We start from the raw sequence: 15,115 nt of genomic DNA on the forward strand, positions 1-15,115 counted from the left end.
CAGCAATCCCATTACTGGGTATATACCCAAAGGATTATAAACTGTTTTATTATAAAGACACGTACACACGTATGTTCCTAGTGGCACTGTTTACAATAGCAAAGACCTGGAACCAACCCAAATGTCCATTGATATTAGACTGGACAAGGAAAATGTGGCACATATACACCATGGAATACTATGCAGCCATAAAAAATGATGAGTTCATGTCCTTTGTAGAGACATGGATGAATCTGGAAACCATCATTCTCAGCAAACTGACACAAGAACAGAAAATCAAACACAGCATGTTCTTACAGGCAGGTGTCGAACAATGAGAACACAGGGATACAGAGAAGGGAGCATCACGCACTGGGGTCTGTTGTGCGGGCCAAGTGAGGGACGGGGGTGGGGTGGGGAGGTCGAGGAGGGATAACGTGGAGAGAAATGCCAGATGCAGGTTACGCGGGGGATGCAGGCAGCAAACCACATTGCCGTGTGTGTACCTATACAACAATCCTGCATGATCTGCACATGTACCCCGGAACCTAAAGTACAATAGAAAGAAAGAAAGAGAGAAAGAAAGAAGGAAAGAAAGAAAGAAAGAAAGAAAGAAAGAGAGAGAGAGAGAGAGAGAGAGAGAGAGAGNAGAGGGAGGGAGGGAAGGAGGGAGGGAGGGGGGGGAGGGAGGGAAGGAAAGAAGGAAGGAAGGAAGGAAGGAAGGAAGGAAGGAAGGAAGGAAGGAAGGAGGGAAGGGAGGAAGGAAAGAAAGAGAGAAACAAGTTACATAATTCATGCATATTCTGCTTAGTTTCTGAATTTGTTGAGACTCCTTTGGTTAATAAATAACAGGAAAAACAACTTGTACTATGAAAATAAAAATGAAGAGAGATTACTTTGAAGGCTATAAGGTACCTCCCAGAACCAAAGCCTTTTGGATGCAACTGTGCCTCACTGGAGAGTGGAGCTCATAACTGAATGGTTGCAAGGAAGCTCAGCCCTCTTCTACCTCCTCCCATCTCTGCTTCCCTGGAAGGCCTGTTCCTTCTTCCGGTGCAGGCTGGCTTTTTGGGTCCTCAGTGTCCACAGTGAAGCCCAGGTCTACATGCTTCATGTTACCGTTTTTAGGACCTAGAAAGTTTTTTTCCTCTATCTTCCTCTTAATTTCATTACTCAGTCCCCATCTCCCAGTGAGGAAAGAAAACTTGTTTGGGTCAGTTCAAGTCAGGTGTACTGTTGGTCCAGTCAACTGTGGGCTGCAGAGAAGAGGGATAGAGTAATGGAGCCCTGATGGGATCTAGAATTCTACTCCAAAGAAGGAGAACCGGTGAGAGCTGGGCAGATATTCCAAATGGCCCCTGGTGCATGTTCAAAACTCTTTTTTTCTAGAAACTAGTGAATTCTTATTTGTTGAGTCAAAGAAATCAATATTCTGCATGTGCCCAAAATGACTTTGAGTATTAAATTCAAAGAGATACTTTTTCTCAATAAAAAAAAAAAATAGATGAATACACTGTGGTGTGCAGGCAGTTGAAGAACCTCTTAGAAATGTCACATTTCTTTCTGCAATATTCTGAGCTGGAAACAGAAATGCAGGGAGAGAAACAAAACAAGCCCAACACCAATAAATATGTAATGTGAAGTGATCAGCAACAAGAAGGATCAAGACTATTTGACAACCAAACACCAAAGAGACGTGACCTTAGGCATACCTTGGAACATAAAAATCTTGCTTTGCAGGGTGGCTTTATTTTCTGTGTTAAATCCAATCAAATTGTTTGCAGTATTGTGTGGCTTGGGTGTGGTGGTAGAAGCCTGGGGTGAGTCACAACGATGACCAATTGTGGTTTCTTTTTCTCTATAGTGAAGAAATGTGGTTTGTTCAGCATATCATCCCAGTCTAAATGCCTTCTGGATAGGTTACAGGAAATACCTATTAATGGACAAAAGACAGGCTGAGGGAGAAAATGAAGACTAGGCCTGGATTTAGATGACAATTTTTTTTGGCAAGAGGAGGTAGGTTAGGATATATAGAAAGGATAAGATAATTGATTCAAAATCTTCTGTATAACAAAAATATAGGAATTCTTACAATAAAAGTTGATTCCCATGAATGACTGTGTCTGGATACATTCCAGAGAGAAATAACACATTAAAATATTAATCTAGCTTTGGTAAGTATTTGAAGCAAGCAGTTGGCTATAGAGATATTTGGGCTGCTAAAATTTCTATATAGAAAATTAACCCCATAAGACGGTGTTTGTGAGTGGGAGAAAAATGAAAGTTAATGGAAAGCGGTAAGAGTTCAAAAATATAACTTGATTTCCAGAGATATACTTGCTTGTCTGAAAATGTAATTTTGTAGACCGGGTGCAGTGGCTCACACCTGTAATCCCAGCACTTTGGGAGGCTGGTGGGTCACTGAGGTCAGGAGTTCAAGACCAGCATGATCAACATGGTGAAACCTCATCTCTACTAAAAATACAAAAATTAGCTGGGTGTGGTGGTGGGCGCCTGTAGTATCAGCTACTTGGGGGTCTGAGGCAGAAGAATCACTTGAGCCCAGGAGGTGGAGGCTGCAGTGAGCCGAGATCATACAATTGCATTCCAGCCTGGGCAACAGAGTGAGACTCTGTCTAAAAAAAAAAAAAAAATGTAATTTTGTGACTCAGTTTTCTGTGTTGCCTCCAGGTCCGAGGGGCCATGATGAACTTGCACCTATCTCAGGACAGGAACACAGTAGTACTTTGGGTTTAGTAAGTTCATTACCATGCACACATCATTCCAAATTTGGTTTCTTGTTGTGTAACAAATGTCAAAGTTATTTCAAATAACCAGCCACTCTATCAGCACATACACAAAAGAAATAAACCAAAAAAAAGAAGAAAGAAAATGAAAAATGGAAGAAGTCCCCATTATTGGGAATGAGCACATCAGCATGAATTCTGGCTGCCAGCTCACGTATGTGGGTCTGGATTAGAGCTTTCCTGCTCAGCTATGGCTCATTTTATGATCTAGAGAATGTCTGGAATGTGGGTTGAATGGCAACAGATCTGGAACATTCATTGACTAGACAGGGGGTTGCTTCTAACTGGGGATCCAATAAAAAATGCTTTGCCTTTGTCCAAAGAACATTCAGAGGTTTTGAAATTTTTAACTATTAATAATAAATTCAATTTAATAATTGCAACCAGCATTTATTGAACAATTATCATACATGGGGCAGTATGTCAGGTGCTTTAATACACTGCCTTATTCCATTGTCGGAATAACCCTAGGATGTGGGTATTCAGCTATATCATCCACAGGTAGCAGGTAAGAGAACTGATACACAGAGTGATTAAGTAATTTGCTTGAGGTATGCGGTCCATAAGTGGCAGGGCTGGGATTTAAACACAGCTGTGTGGATCTAAAACTCTTAGGCTTTACCCACTATGTTGTATTGCCAAAATATGGCAGTCTCCAGCAAATGTGATGTGATATTTACTTGCGTGTGTTTCTTTCTTTCTTTTTTATTTAAATTTTTTTTTTAAAAAAGACGAGGTTTCTCCATGTTGGTCAGGCTGGTCTTGAACTCCCGACCTCAAGTGATCTGCCCACCTTGGCCTCCCAAAGTGCTGGGATTACAGGCATGAGCCACAGCACCCAGCCTCTTTTTTTTTTTTTTTGAGATGGAGTTTCACTCTGTCACCCAGGCTGGAGTGCAGTGGTGTGTTCTCGGCTCACTGCAACCTCTGCCTCTCCAGTTCAAGCGATTCATTGCCTCAGCCTCCTGAGTAGCTGGGATTACAGGCACGCGCACCAGTCCCGGCTAATTTTTTATTTTTAGTAGAAATGGGGTTTCATCATGTTGGTCAGGCTGGTCTTGAACTCCTGACCTCGTGATCTGCCTGCCTCTGCTGCCCGCCTCAGACCTCCCCAAACACTGGGATTACAGGCATGAGCCACCACGCCTGGCCTTACCTGGGTATTTCTTTGACTTTACTTCTTTTTAGGAATACTGTTTCAAGTATATATTTATATGCAAATTGATTCCTAGGTAGAACAGCCCATTAGTGGAGCAGTCAGAACACACACAATATTTATGGATTAAATTCTCTATCTTCTATAGGTACAGTATGAGGTGCCCCAAAATTATTACAATAATAACACCAAAGATCTCTGATCACAGATCACATAACAGATATAATGAAAAAAGGTTGCAAGAATTACCAAAATGTGGCACAGAGACATGAAGTGAACACACGCTGTGATGCTATTGACATGCTCGAGGCATGGTTGCCACAAGCCTTCATTTTGTAAAAAACATAGTATCTGTGAAGTGCTCTAAAGCAAGAGCAATAAAATGAGGTATTCCTGTATTTACTTGTCTGTCTCTTCTAATTGTAAAGTTCTTTACTGTAAGACATCTCCAGTACTTCCCCATAGCAAGCATCTGTTACTGAGTAAATAAAGGAATAAATGATTACCTATGTACAGACAATAATGTAGCAAAAGCTATTTATTTATTTATTTTTAGTTTATTTATTTTTTCCTTGAGACAGAGTCTCACTCTGTCACCCAGGCTGGAGTGCAGTGGTGCGATCTTGGCTTACTGCAACCTTCACCTCCCGGGTTCAAGGGATACTCGTGTCTCAGCCTCCCAAGTAGCTGGGATTACAGGCGCATGCCACCACAGCCAGTTTTTTGTATTTTTAGTAGAGACAGGGTTTCACCATGTTTCCCAGGCTGGTCACGAATGCCTGAGCTCAGGCAATCTGCCTGTCTTGGCCTCCCAAAGTGCTAGGATTACAGGTGTGAGCCACCACGCCCCGGACCCCAAAGCTATCTATATTTAAAAGGAGCTTCCCCAAATTAGTAAATGCTGGTCAATGATATCAAAGTTCCAATAATTCTTCACTGGCTACAAGAGAAAGTGAAGCATTAGGGGCTTCAACTTCTTTGAAATTCTTCTTTTACTCATAATCATTAATGCATTGTTTAGCAATTGTTCTGCTTATGTGAGTTCTGACTCTTAAACTAGGCCTAAACTGTCAGTCCCCAGAGGGCAGGAAATGCATCATTTTAGTCTCTAAACCTACCTTCTACTCGTCCTTTCACAGCGCTTTACATATGATGTCTCAAGAAATACATAACTGATTTGAACTCAATTTTTTTTATTGCATTTTAGGTTTTGGGGTACGTGTGAAGAACATGCAAGATTGTTGCATAGGTACCCACACGGCAGTGTGATTTGCTGCCTTCCTTCCCATCACCTATATCTGACATTTGTCCACATGCTCTCTCTCCCCAACTCTGCACCCCATCGCTGTCCCTCCCCTATTCCCCCTCACACACAGACCCCAGTGTGTGATGTTCCCCTCCCTGTGTCCATGTGCTCTCATTGTTCATTACCCACCTATGAGTGAGAACATGCGGTGTTTGATTTTCTGTTCTTGTGTCAGTTTGCTGTGAAAGATGGTTTCCAGGTTCATCCATGTCCCTACAAAGGACAGGAACTCGTTTTTGATGGCTGTAAACTCAATTTTTAAAAACTTTGCTGGAAAATATCTCAAACTTTAATGTCACCAAGTCAGTGGAAACCATTCCAGAGTTTGAATAAAGTACTTCAGGGATCTAAAATCTTGAATCTGGGACATTCAGGCTCCCTAGTAAAAAAATCATTGTAGTTCTTGGGGTGGAGGCCAGGAAGGAGGAGCTGCCTGTCACCTCACCGCTACAGCTTTTGTGTTTGTTTAAACTGCTGTAGTGGTGTGGTCACCATCATAAGAATACCTTGTTTTCAGATTTATGGCATACTTTTCCTCGTTTCTGAATGTAACTGATACCAACAATCATTTTCTTTTTCCTGAGTGGACATAGTCCCGATATCTAAGTTGTTTCATTTTTATGTATAAATTCCTGCAGTGCTGCTTGTTTGTTGAAATACTAGATACACAGTAAGTAGAATTTAAGAGGAAATGCATTTCAATCCTCTTCTTCCCCCTACCCCCTCCCTCAAAATTAAGAATGCTGCTAGCCTACCCTTTGGGGAAGAAGTCAGAATTCCTAAAATGAGGAGATAGAGAGGAAATCAGAATTCTATTCTGCCAGGCTCCATATAGCATAACAAATCTCTCCTTAAAATCTGCCTTCTGGCCAGGCGCGGTGGCTCATGCCTGTAATCCCAGCACTTTGGGAAGCTGCAGTGGGTGCATCAGTTGAGGTCAGGAGTTCAAGACCAGTCTGACCAACGTGGTGAAACCCCGTCTCTACTTAAAAATAAATAAATTAGCTACTAAATAAATTAGCTGGGTGTGGTGAAGCGCCTGTAGTCCCAGCTACTCAGGAGACTGAGGCAGGAGGCTGCAGTAGTGAGCCGAGATCGCACCACTGCACTCCAGCCTGGGCGAAAGAGCGACACCGAGACTCCAAAACAAACCAAAACAAATCTGCTTTCTCCCTCTTCAATTGTCTAAACCCCAATCCTGCAGACAGCTGTGACTCCAAGTCCCAAAATGGTGTTGCTATTGCAGGGTTACAAACAGGTTTTCTGTCAGGCCCAACGGTGAACCAGCAGCAACTGCAGACTGACAGTCTCTCACAAGAGCGTGTCCTAGTAGGGCTTGTTAAATTTCACTTCCAACCCCAAACCAGGAAGTGCTGTTTAAGATGAGCCCAAGACAAAAGCAATCTAGCTTCAGAAACAGAACCCGCCAGGCTGTAGAAAGACTATAACCGTTTAATAACGGTTTAAAATTGGGACTGTTCTTCGGTTTGCATTGGCATCTATGATCTCCTTCCCATAAAGTTTTATTAAAATTCAAAATTGCCAAAAAACAAAGTAAAATCATATAAAACATACCCAGGCGCGTGCACTCACTTAACACTCACACACAGACCAATTGTTTTAATGATCCGCTTCCTTATCTAGACAGTCCAGGCTTGAGTCAGATTTGAGTTGGTAAACTCAGCTAAAGCACGGCGGAATGTAAAAAGAGTATCTACTTCTCCGGATTCTTGGGAGGAAGGTCGAAGCGTAGACGGGCCACGCCCGGGTCCCGCTCTCTCGTTGCACAACTGCAAGATCGATCTGGGCATCGAAGGAGGAACGCTGTAACCTCCAACCCCTTTTTTCTGACCAACCGAGATCCGAGCAGTGCTGGGGCCGGGGAGGGTCACCCGTTGAGGACCGGGGCGGAGGGTGTTAAGTTACAGGGCAGGAGCCCGGGTCCCCCGCGGGCAGGAAGGGGAGGGCCCAACGGGGCGAGGGGAACCCCGGTGCGGGCCTGGGGTGGGGTCGGAAAAGCTGTCTCACCGCGCCCTCCCGGGCCCTCCGCTCCCTCCCTCCCTCCCTCGCTGGCCTCCCCGCCACTCTCCGCGGCGCCTTCCCGGAGGCAGCGCCCGCAGCGGCCTCGCCATGTCCCAGCCTGGCCAGAAGCCCGCAGCCTCACCGCGGCCCGGGCGCGCTGCTGCAGTTCGCCGCACCCAGGAGGTGAGTGGAGCTGCTGTCGGCGCCGCGGGGCTGGGAGACTGGGGACCGGGTCTCGGAGCTGTGGCCACCCTCCAGGGGCGTTGCCGGGCTGGCCGATCTGCCGCCCCCGGCGCCCCGGCGAGGCAGGGAGAGGGACAGGGAGAGGGCTCCTGGCTCGGCCGCTGCTGGGCAGGTGGCTGGAGGTGGCCGCGGCTTTCCGGCCGGCTCAAGAGCGCTGGGCGTGGCGTTGGCCGGGTATAGTGGGTGGGGGGCGCGTCGAGAAAAGTTGTCTGGTGAGACGTGGTGAATAAGGATGAGGATGAAAGGGGAATGAGGTTCACTCAGGACCCCCAAGTGAGTGGGGTGGTTTCACTAGACAGCGGGATCTAGTCTTCTAGGCTAGTGCCGGGCCGCAGGGCGCGGCTGCCTGGAGACGCCGAGCCTCTTCCCTACCCAGCCGTGAGCCAAATCGGGCGGGCGGGCGGGGCCGGGAGGGGCGCTGCGGGGCGGGGCCTGCGACTGGCCCCGGCCCCAAGGTTCTGCCCACCTGGAGACCCGGAGCCTAACCAGCCCCGAGCCAAATCGGGAGGGCGGGGCGGGGAGGGGCGCGGAGAGGCGAGGTCTACTACTGGCCCCGCCCCCAGGGTTCTGCCCACCTGGCAGCCTCTGGGTGAGCCGAGCTCACTGCCAGCCAAGTCCCGGCCAGGCATAGTGCGAGCCCGGCGCCCCCAGCACAGCACCCCGCGTCCTCACCGGGTCCCCCGCCGTGCGGATCGGAGCCAGCCGGTTGTCGCCATGGCATTCGCCAGCTGGTGGTACAAGACGGTAAATAGGAGCGGTTGTGCCTGGGCAAGACCGGGAAGGGAGGGTGTTGGAAGGGAGTGTGTTGGCTTTGCCCTTCTGGGCGTGTGGACGAAGCGTTGTCCGCGGTTTGGCGGAGAAGGGTTGAGGACCGGGTGCGAACTCCTCACAGACCGTCAGGTTAGGCTCCGGGAAAGGCCGGGGACTCACCCTCTTGTGGTATGTGCGAGCGCGCCCGAGCGTGCGCGGCGCGTGCACCTCTCTCGCCCCGGTACAGGTGGGATGGAACTGGAATTGTTGCTGGAAGAATTCCGTCTAGGAGGTGGATTCCTGAATGAACTCGGACGCAGCTCATACGAGCTTAGATCTAGGGTTTGTTTTTAACCCCTAAGTAAACCTCAAAACTTTTAGAGGGAGGTTGTTGGACTTGACATTTGCCAACGCGAAGGAGAGGCAGCTGCAATGTAAGTCAAGGAGAAAATCCCAAACACCAAGACGCAGAAGCAACTGAGATCTGAGACCAAGACCCTTGGACACAGCGTCGGAGGGATGGGAGAGAGAAAGCGAGGAAGTGAGAGAGGGAGGGAGAGAGACAGCGCGCACGACAGCGATCTGCTCTGCGCTTTATTGCTTTGGATGAGGGACGAGAACGTTCCATTTGTTTGGTGCATTGAATGTCTGTCCTACCAATTAGGTGTGATCCAGTCAAGCTGGCGCTTCTAGTGTTTTGGAACCAGGAAGAATGATTTAACATTAGATTGCTGTCCAAAAACAAAAAAAAAAACACACACACACACACACAAAAGTTTTCTTGACAGTGAAAGCCAAAATGTTTATGTCCCATTGATTTATGGTGAGAATTTAAAAATTAGTTAGGTATATATGTCCCTTTCTCTCTTAGAATGTGGTGTTGGAAAAAGCAAAGATGTTGGAATCAGACACTCTTTGGAGCTAGAAATCGTATGTAAGAATCAAGAAACTGTTACTTATCAGACAATGGGCATTTATTGATCATCTGCTATGTGCCAGGCAGAATTATATCCACAAGTAGTGTTTTTAAAAATTATTTTTACTCTCCCTTTCTATATATATAGTATATATAATATATACTATATATGGAGATAGGCTATATATGTGTAGTGTGTATGTGTGTATATATATGTATATATACATATATATATGTATACACACACACTCACATACGATATACTATACAGGGTCTCTGTCACTATGTTGCCTAGGCTGGTCTAAAACTCCTGGTCTCAAGCAATCCTCCCACCTCAGCCTCCCAAAATGTTGGGATTACAGGTATGAGCCACTGCACTGGGCCTGCAAGTGCTTTTTAAAGCCTCTACATACATTGTGGAGAACAAAGACTTTTTCTCAAATGGAAATAAGTCAACCTTTTCAAACTGCTTTCACATCTGTAAAATAGAAATGATATGCACTATATAAGTACTGGTGAGGACTAATTAGATTCAAAATCAAGATGTCATATACATATACTTTTAAGAATTGGGAATTCCAATTTCCCTTGAGATATTTCTTCATGAATGTTTTCCAGTGCATTTCCTGGACCTTTAAATGTAGCATTTTATTGATGTGCTAAGAGAAAAAGTTTGCTTTGAGTCATTATTGTCCTAAGGTTCTTATCAAAATGAACTATGTACATTATCTGCAAATATGAGTAGCAGTAGTTCAGAGCTGACCTCAGACTTCTCCATCCACAGTAATGATTCTCTAAAGGAAACTGCTGGGTTACGTGGATGAAAGAAGTTTAAATCTATGCTTTTAACCTTGTTTTGTTTAGTCATAGTCTGATGTTTTTGCTAAAACCTCTCTTAGAATCCAATTTTGGTACTGTCATGAAAACTTTTTGCTAGTAGGAACTTCCTAGAACCAGCAACATGACAGTGATCAAGCTTTAACTTTTCCCAACAGAAATATAATGTGAGCCACATCTGCAGTTTTAGATTTCCAAGGAGCCACTTTAACAACCACAACATCATAAAGAGCAGGTGAAATTTGTGCTAATTGTTGTATTTTACTTAACCTACTATATCCCACATATTATTATTTCAACATGTAATCAGTCGATAAGCCATTAAGATATTTTACATTCTTTTTCATATTAATTCTTCAAAATCCGGTGTATATTAACATGAACAGCACATCTCAATTCATACTTGCCGCATTTCAAGAGTGTTCAGTAGCCACAAGTGGCTAGGGGCTATAATAATGGACAGCATAGCTCTAGACCATGGGCTCCTAAACTTTCTTTTTTTCCTTTGGTGATAGGTAGGTGGTCAGAGACAATTTTGAGAATCAAATGGAATTTATGGACTGCTTTCCCACAACAAAATACATACAAATGTACACAAAATGCAGTTTCAATATATCTTCAGGGAGTTCAGAGATTTCCAAAAGAACACCCATAAATCCCCCAAAGGTCCATGGAGCCAGTTTATATATATATATATATATATATATATATATATAAATAAAATACCTACATACATATATATGTATACACATACATAAATATATATAATCCAATATAAATACATGTGCATATTTTTATATAATACACACATTCATGTATAATACATATATAGACATATAGATTTATGTCTATATATGCCTACAGATATAAATACAGATGTCTGTATGTACACAGGCATGTATAATACATATATAGATATAGATTCATATGTGTATATATCTACACAGATGTCTGTATATACAGACATCTCAGAATACCTCAGGTAAATCCTATAATTAAAATATCTTTGTGAAATCCTTTAAGTACTGAAAAGGTTTATAAATGATCTGAATTTCAAAATTTAGGCAGAATAAAATAAAATAATTAACAGACATACCTAAGCTGTGTTTGTTTAACAGCATGCCACTTTAAAGCTAGTCAGTGACATCACAGTGTATATTTCCACATTGAATGCCATCAATCGTATTGACTTTATCTTCTGAAGAATTATGTGGTTATAGTACACACACACACACACACACACACACACACAACTTTGAAAGGCTAGATTTGAAGAACATCTTATGAGCAATGTAATGATCAAGCATGAAAGAAGGTAAATTTGGCACACACCAGTAATCACATTCCTGAATCACAAGTTGATTCTATGAGACTATGTTAATTAAAGGTGTTTCTTACCCTAATTAGATCCATAGACCTAGTGACAGCATGATCAAGGAGCACAGTCATTTGGGAGGCCCCATCATTGCAGCCAGCCTGGGAAGAGTGTTGCAAGCCTTCCATGGCAGGACAGATCACTCGCTCATAGTGAATTTTAGGACTAAGGAAGGCAAATAATAGGGCCTGCAAAAAAGCCACAGACTTTAGGGTAATGAAAACACAGAGGTCAAATACAGCCTTTCTCTTTCACCTGACAGTGTTTGAATTAGTTTGCTCCCATTATGTATAAGCCTTTTAAACTAAGAGAAGCATCTGATAATACTTTTCTTTAATCAGTTTTGGCACTTCCCAGAAAGTTAATTATATTCTACAAGCACTTTTTTAAAGAATGCTATAGCCCTCTGGGGGGTGGGAACAGTGGGTGGTCATGTCAGATTCCAAGGTGGATAGATGGGTAATTAGTTCTGACTAGATTGTCTCAGCAGACACAAGATTACTCTAAGTAGACCATCATTTTTCCTCCTTGAGACATATTAAAGATGAAAATAATATTAACAGATACTAAAGTTCTGTTCTTTAAGTTCTCTCATTTTCTTTTCATGAAAACATACCCAGAAAGCTTTACAGCCACCATAAGTGGGGGCGCATGGGGGGGAGTATATCAGATGTCTTCCAGTTAAGAAAAATGCAAGAACAACTCCGTCCAATAAACACTGTTTATGTAAGTTATCTCCTCAGATGGAAAAGTCAGTTAACTCAGGAAGAAAAGGGCCTAAAGTTATAGTTTCTTAAAAATATATGGAGTTTGTTTCGACTGTAGAAAACTCATAGAACATTAGAATACATTTGGTAAAGGTCAGCGATGTTCACAGTTGTTTATTGTCTACCTGCTGTGTGTCAGTTTTGTGCAGAGTGCAGTGGACACACACACGAAAAAAATTGTGTGGTGGTCTGTGCCTGGCCTCCTCTTCCATTTCATTCTCATAACCGACTGCTCTGGCAACAAAGTAACTATTTAAATTCTCATGATACCCCCTTTGACTTAGGAAAAACTCATCAAGTCTTACTTCAGGTAAATCCTAGGAGCTAATCTGTGACAGGCAATAGATATCACCTCTGAAAACTGGACACAAAGAGCATGTACCTTTACGGTGTCATCTTGTCATGTCCACTAAAATCCGAAAATGTTAGAAAAAAATGAACACTTGGGGTTCAATGAGACATAGGGATTTCAGAATTACAGCTATGCAGTTAATCCTTAATACATAGTAAGCATTAGTACATAGAACATGAGAAGCGTATATACCTCTTCATATACCAATCATTGGTGTCAATAATTGTCAGTATTGTGCCAATCTTATTTTATCTGTTAACCTTCAAAGCCACCAGCGCGCGCGCGCACACACACACACACACACACACACCCTTCCAACATATTTTAAGCATGGGAATTGCAAATCTAAGTGTCATCCTTATAACTAAATTGCTGTAGTTTGTTGGGAAAATGAATTTTTTAACCCCCATGTAGTTTATCTCCTTTAGTATAATATGAAGATGTGAGAATAATATATAATACACAGTCATGAGATAGACAAAGTACTAAACAAAACCTTTATCAGATGAACCTTAGAAGGTTCATTTGTACTTTAGGAAAAGTAAAATACTAAATCGTCTGTTGTAGTGTTTACAGCCTTAGAACAAGAAACCCTCAAACCTTTGCTCACTGGCTTCTAGTTCACCACAGTCAGATTGCTGCCAGGGAAAAAGAAGGGAGTGTAATAATTTTAATTGTGTTCTTAAAATGAATGAGGCAATGGGCCAGGCTCCTCACTAATGTCAGCTCTTTTCATAAATTTGCCAGCCCCTGGAATAGATACCATTAGCCCTATTTTATAAGAAGAAACTGAAAAATTAAATTATCTGCCTAAGGTCACGGTCACATAGCTTTACAAATCTATGCTCTTTCTGCCCTGTCACAGTCAACTAAGAGACTGAAATGACCCTGAGTATTTAAAACAAATGGAATGTAACAGGGAATTGGTTAGCCAGGTAACAGAAAAGGCTGGAAAGCCATCAGGAGAGGGTGAGGCAACGCAGAGATTAGAAATTACAGGAAGCTGCTATCAACCCTAGTCTAGCTGGACACTGGGAGGACAAGGGTCACTTTGCAGAAGCTGGAATCACAGCTGACCTGTCCTGCAGGAGGTACAACTGGAGGAGGAGGGGTGGGGCAAAGGGAATACCACCCGCCCACCACCTCTAGTCTGGCAGTACCTGCTGTTGGCTAAACGCAACTTGAGACCATCCATCAAGAGAATTGCAGCCAGCAAAGCTCCACTGCAACTTGAACAGAGCAGGAGTGGAACAAAGAATCCACCTGAAGGCAGATGCTCCTAGAATCTGCACCCAGGGAGACTGTTCTGAAACAAAACCAACTTTACAGAAGCTTTGGTCCTTCTGCTTGTTTGCTGAATCATCTTGCTTTAGCAACTAGAACACATATACAAATGCTAAGGTATTTTTGTGGGAAATACCAATTTGCACAGTGTCTCTTAATTTTTCAAGCTACTTTGTTGGCCTCTTTCTCTTTTGTCTAGCTTCCTGATCTGAAAAGAGCAAAAGTACTTCTCAGAGAACGTTTATAGGTTTGTGGAAACATGGTCATTTAATCAAGAATTATTTGCTGTGGTCCTACCAACACTAGGGAAAAAAGGATATAATTTATCCTGTGATTAGGAAAGCAATATGTAAGTTTATAAAGTCATCAGTAAGCAAGAGAGTGTACAACAAAGTGCTAATTTGTTTGCTTTACTGAGAAAATAGAAATTAATGTGCAAATATGAAAATATGATTCTTCATTAGTAGGGCAAAGCTCAGAATTAGGAAACACTGGTGTGGACATGGGGCACTGTGATACTTCACTGAGCAATCAAAGTTTACCCAGGAGGAGCCCACAGACGCCCCAGCCTGCCTGACCCTGGGAACCTCCCCGCAGGTGCCGACTCCGTGGGATGGTTTGAGGAGCAGAACCTTCCACTTCCTATCACTGTGCCCACAAATCTTCCCCCAAAACCAGTGGTTCGCAGTCCTGGCTGAAATTAGAATCAGCTGGAGAACTTTAGAAAATTTATCCATGCCCAGGCCCCATTCTATTCAAACTAAATCTAAATCCCTGTGCCCTGGCACAAATGTTTCTAAAAGCTTCCCAGGTGCTTGTGACAGGCACTGAAGGATGCGACCCACTGCTAACCTGAAGGCTTTGTGATCCTCGGGAGCACCTGGAACAGGCCTTTCTCAGTGTGTGTGACGGTAGAGCTGAGTTTCACACACTCTGAGAGTCCAGACGGCACGAAGATAACCTTTTATTGCCCCATGATTTTTCCACAGCTGTCCCTGGACATGCAAATACTATCTCGATGAAATTGTCACCAAATTGAAGAAGGAAAATTTTTAAGTTTTCAAGTAATTCACCCACTAAAGCATATGATACAATATTTTTTAATACTAAAAATATTGTGTTCACAGAGCGGTCACAACCATCACCACAATTTTACTTTACAATGTCTTCCTTTCCTCCTAAAGGACTCGTTAAATAAATAAATAAATAAATGGCATTTCAGAAGCATGCTAGCATTTGGTATTCTTTTCACAACTGGACTTACACTGGCAAGGGCTGCTTTTCTGTCTTCTTGCTTTTTTTTTTTTTTTTTTTTTTTTTT

At 43.2% G+C, this 15,115-nt stretch overlaps 1 protein-coding gene across 8 annotated transcripts in view; it reads left to right on the forward strand.

Annotated features, from left to right (window-relative positions):
• The first annotated feature begins 7,139 nt into the window (after positions 1-7,139).
• Positions 7,140-15,115, forward strand: part of CAST (calpastatin) — a 106,894-nt gene continuing 98,918 nt past the window's right edge. For 5 of the 8 annotated variants that reach the window (XM_017508870.2, XM_017508877.2, XM_017508878.2 and 2 more), the window contains exon 1: positions 7,140-7,453. In XM_017508870.2, coding sequence (XP_017364359.1) covers positions 7,379-7,453 — 75 coding nt within the window. In that variant the 5' untranslated portion in view covers positions 7,140-7,378. Of the gene's footprint in view, positions 7,454-8,100; positions 8,258-15,115 lie in introns of those variants that run through there. The other 3 variants (XM_017508875.2, XM_017508880.2, XM_017508884.2) reach the window with 3 other exon arrangements.

The sequence above is a fragment of the Cebus imitator genome, unplaced genomic scaffold, assembly GCF_001604975.1.
Source record: "Cebus imitator isolate Cc_AM_T3 unplaced genomic scaffold, Cebus_imitator-1.0 Scaffold403, whole genome shotgun sequence".
NCBI classification, from domain to species: domain Eukaryota; kingdom Metazoa; phylum Chordata; class Mammalia; order Primates; family Cebidae; genus Cebus; species Cebus imitator.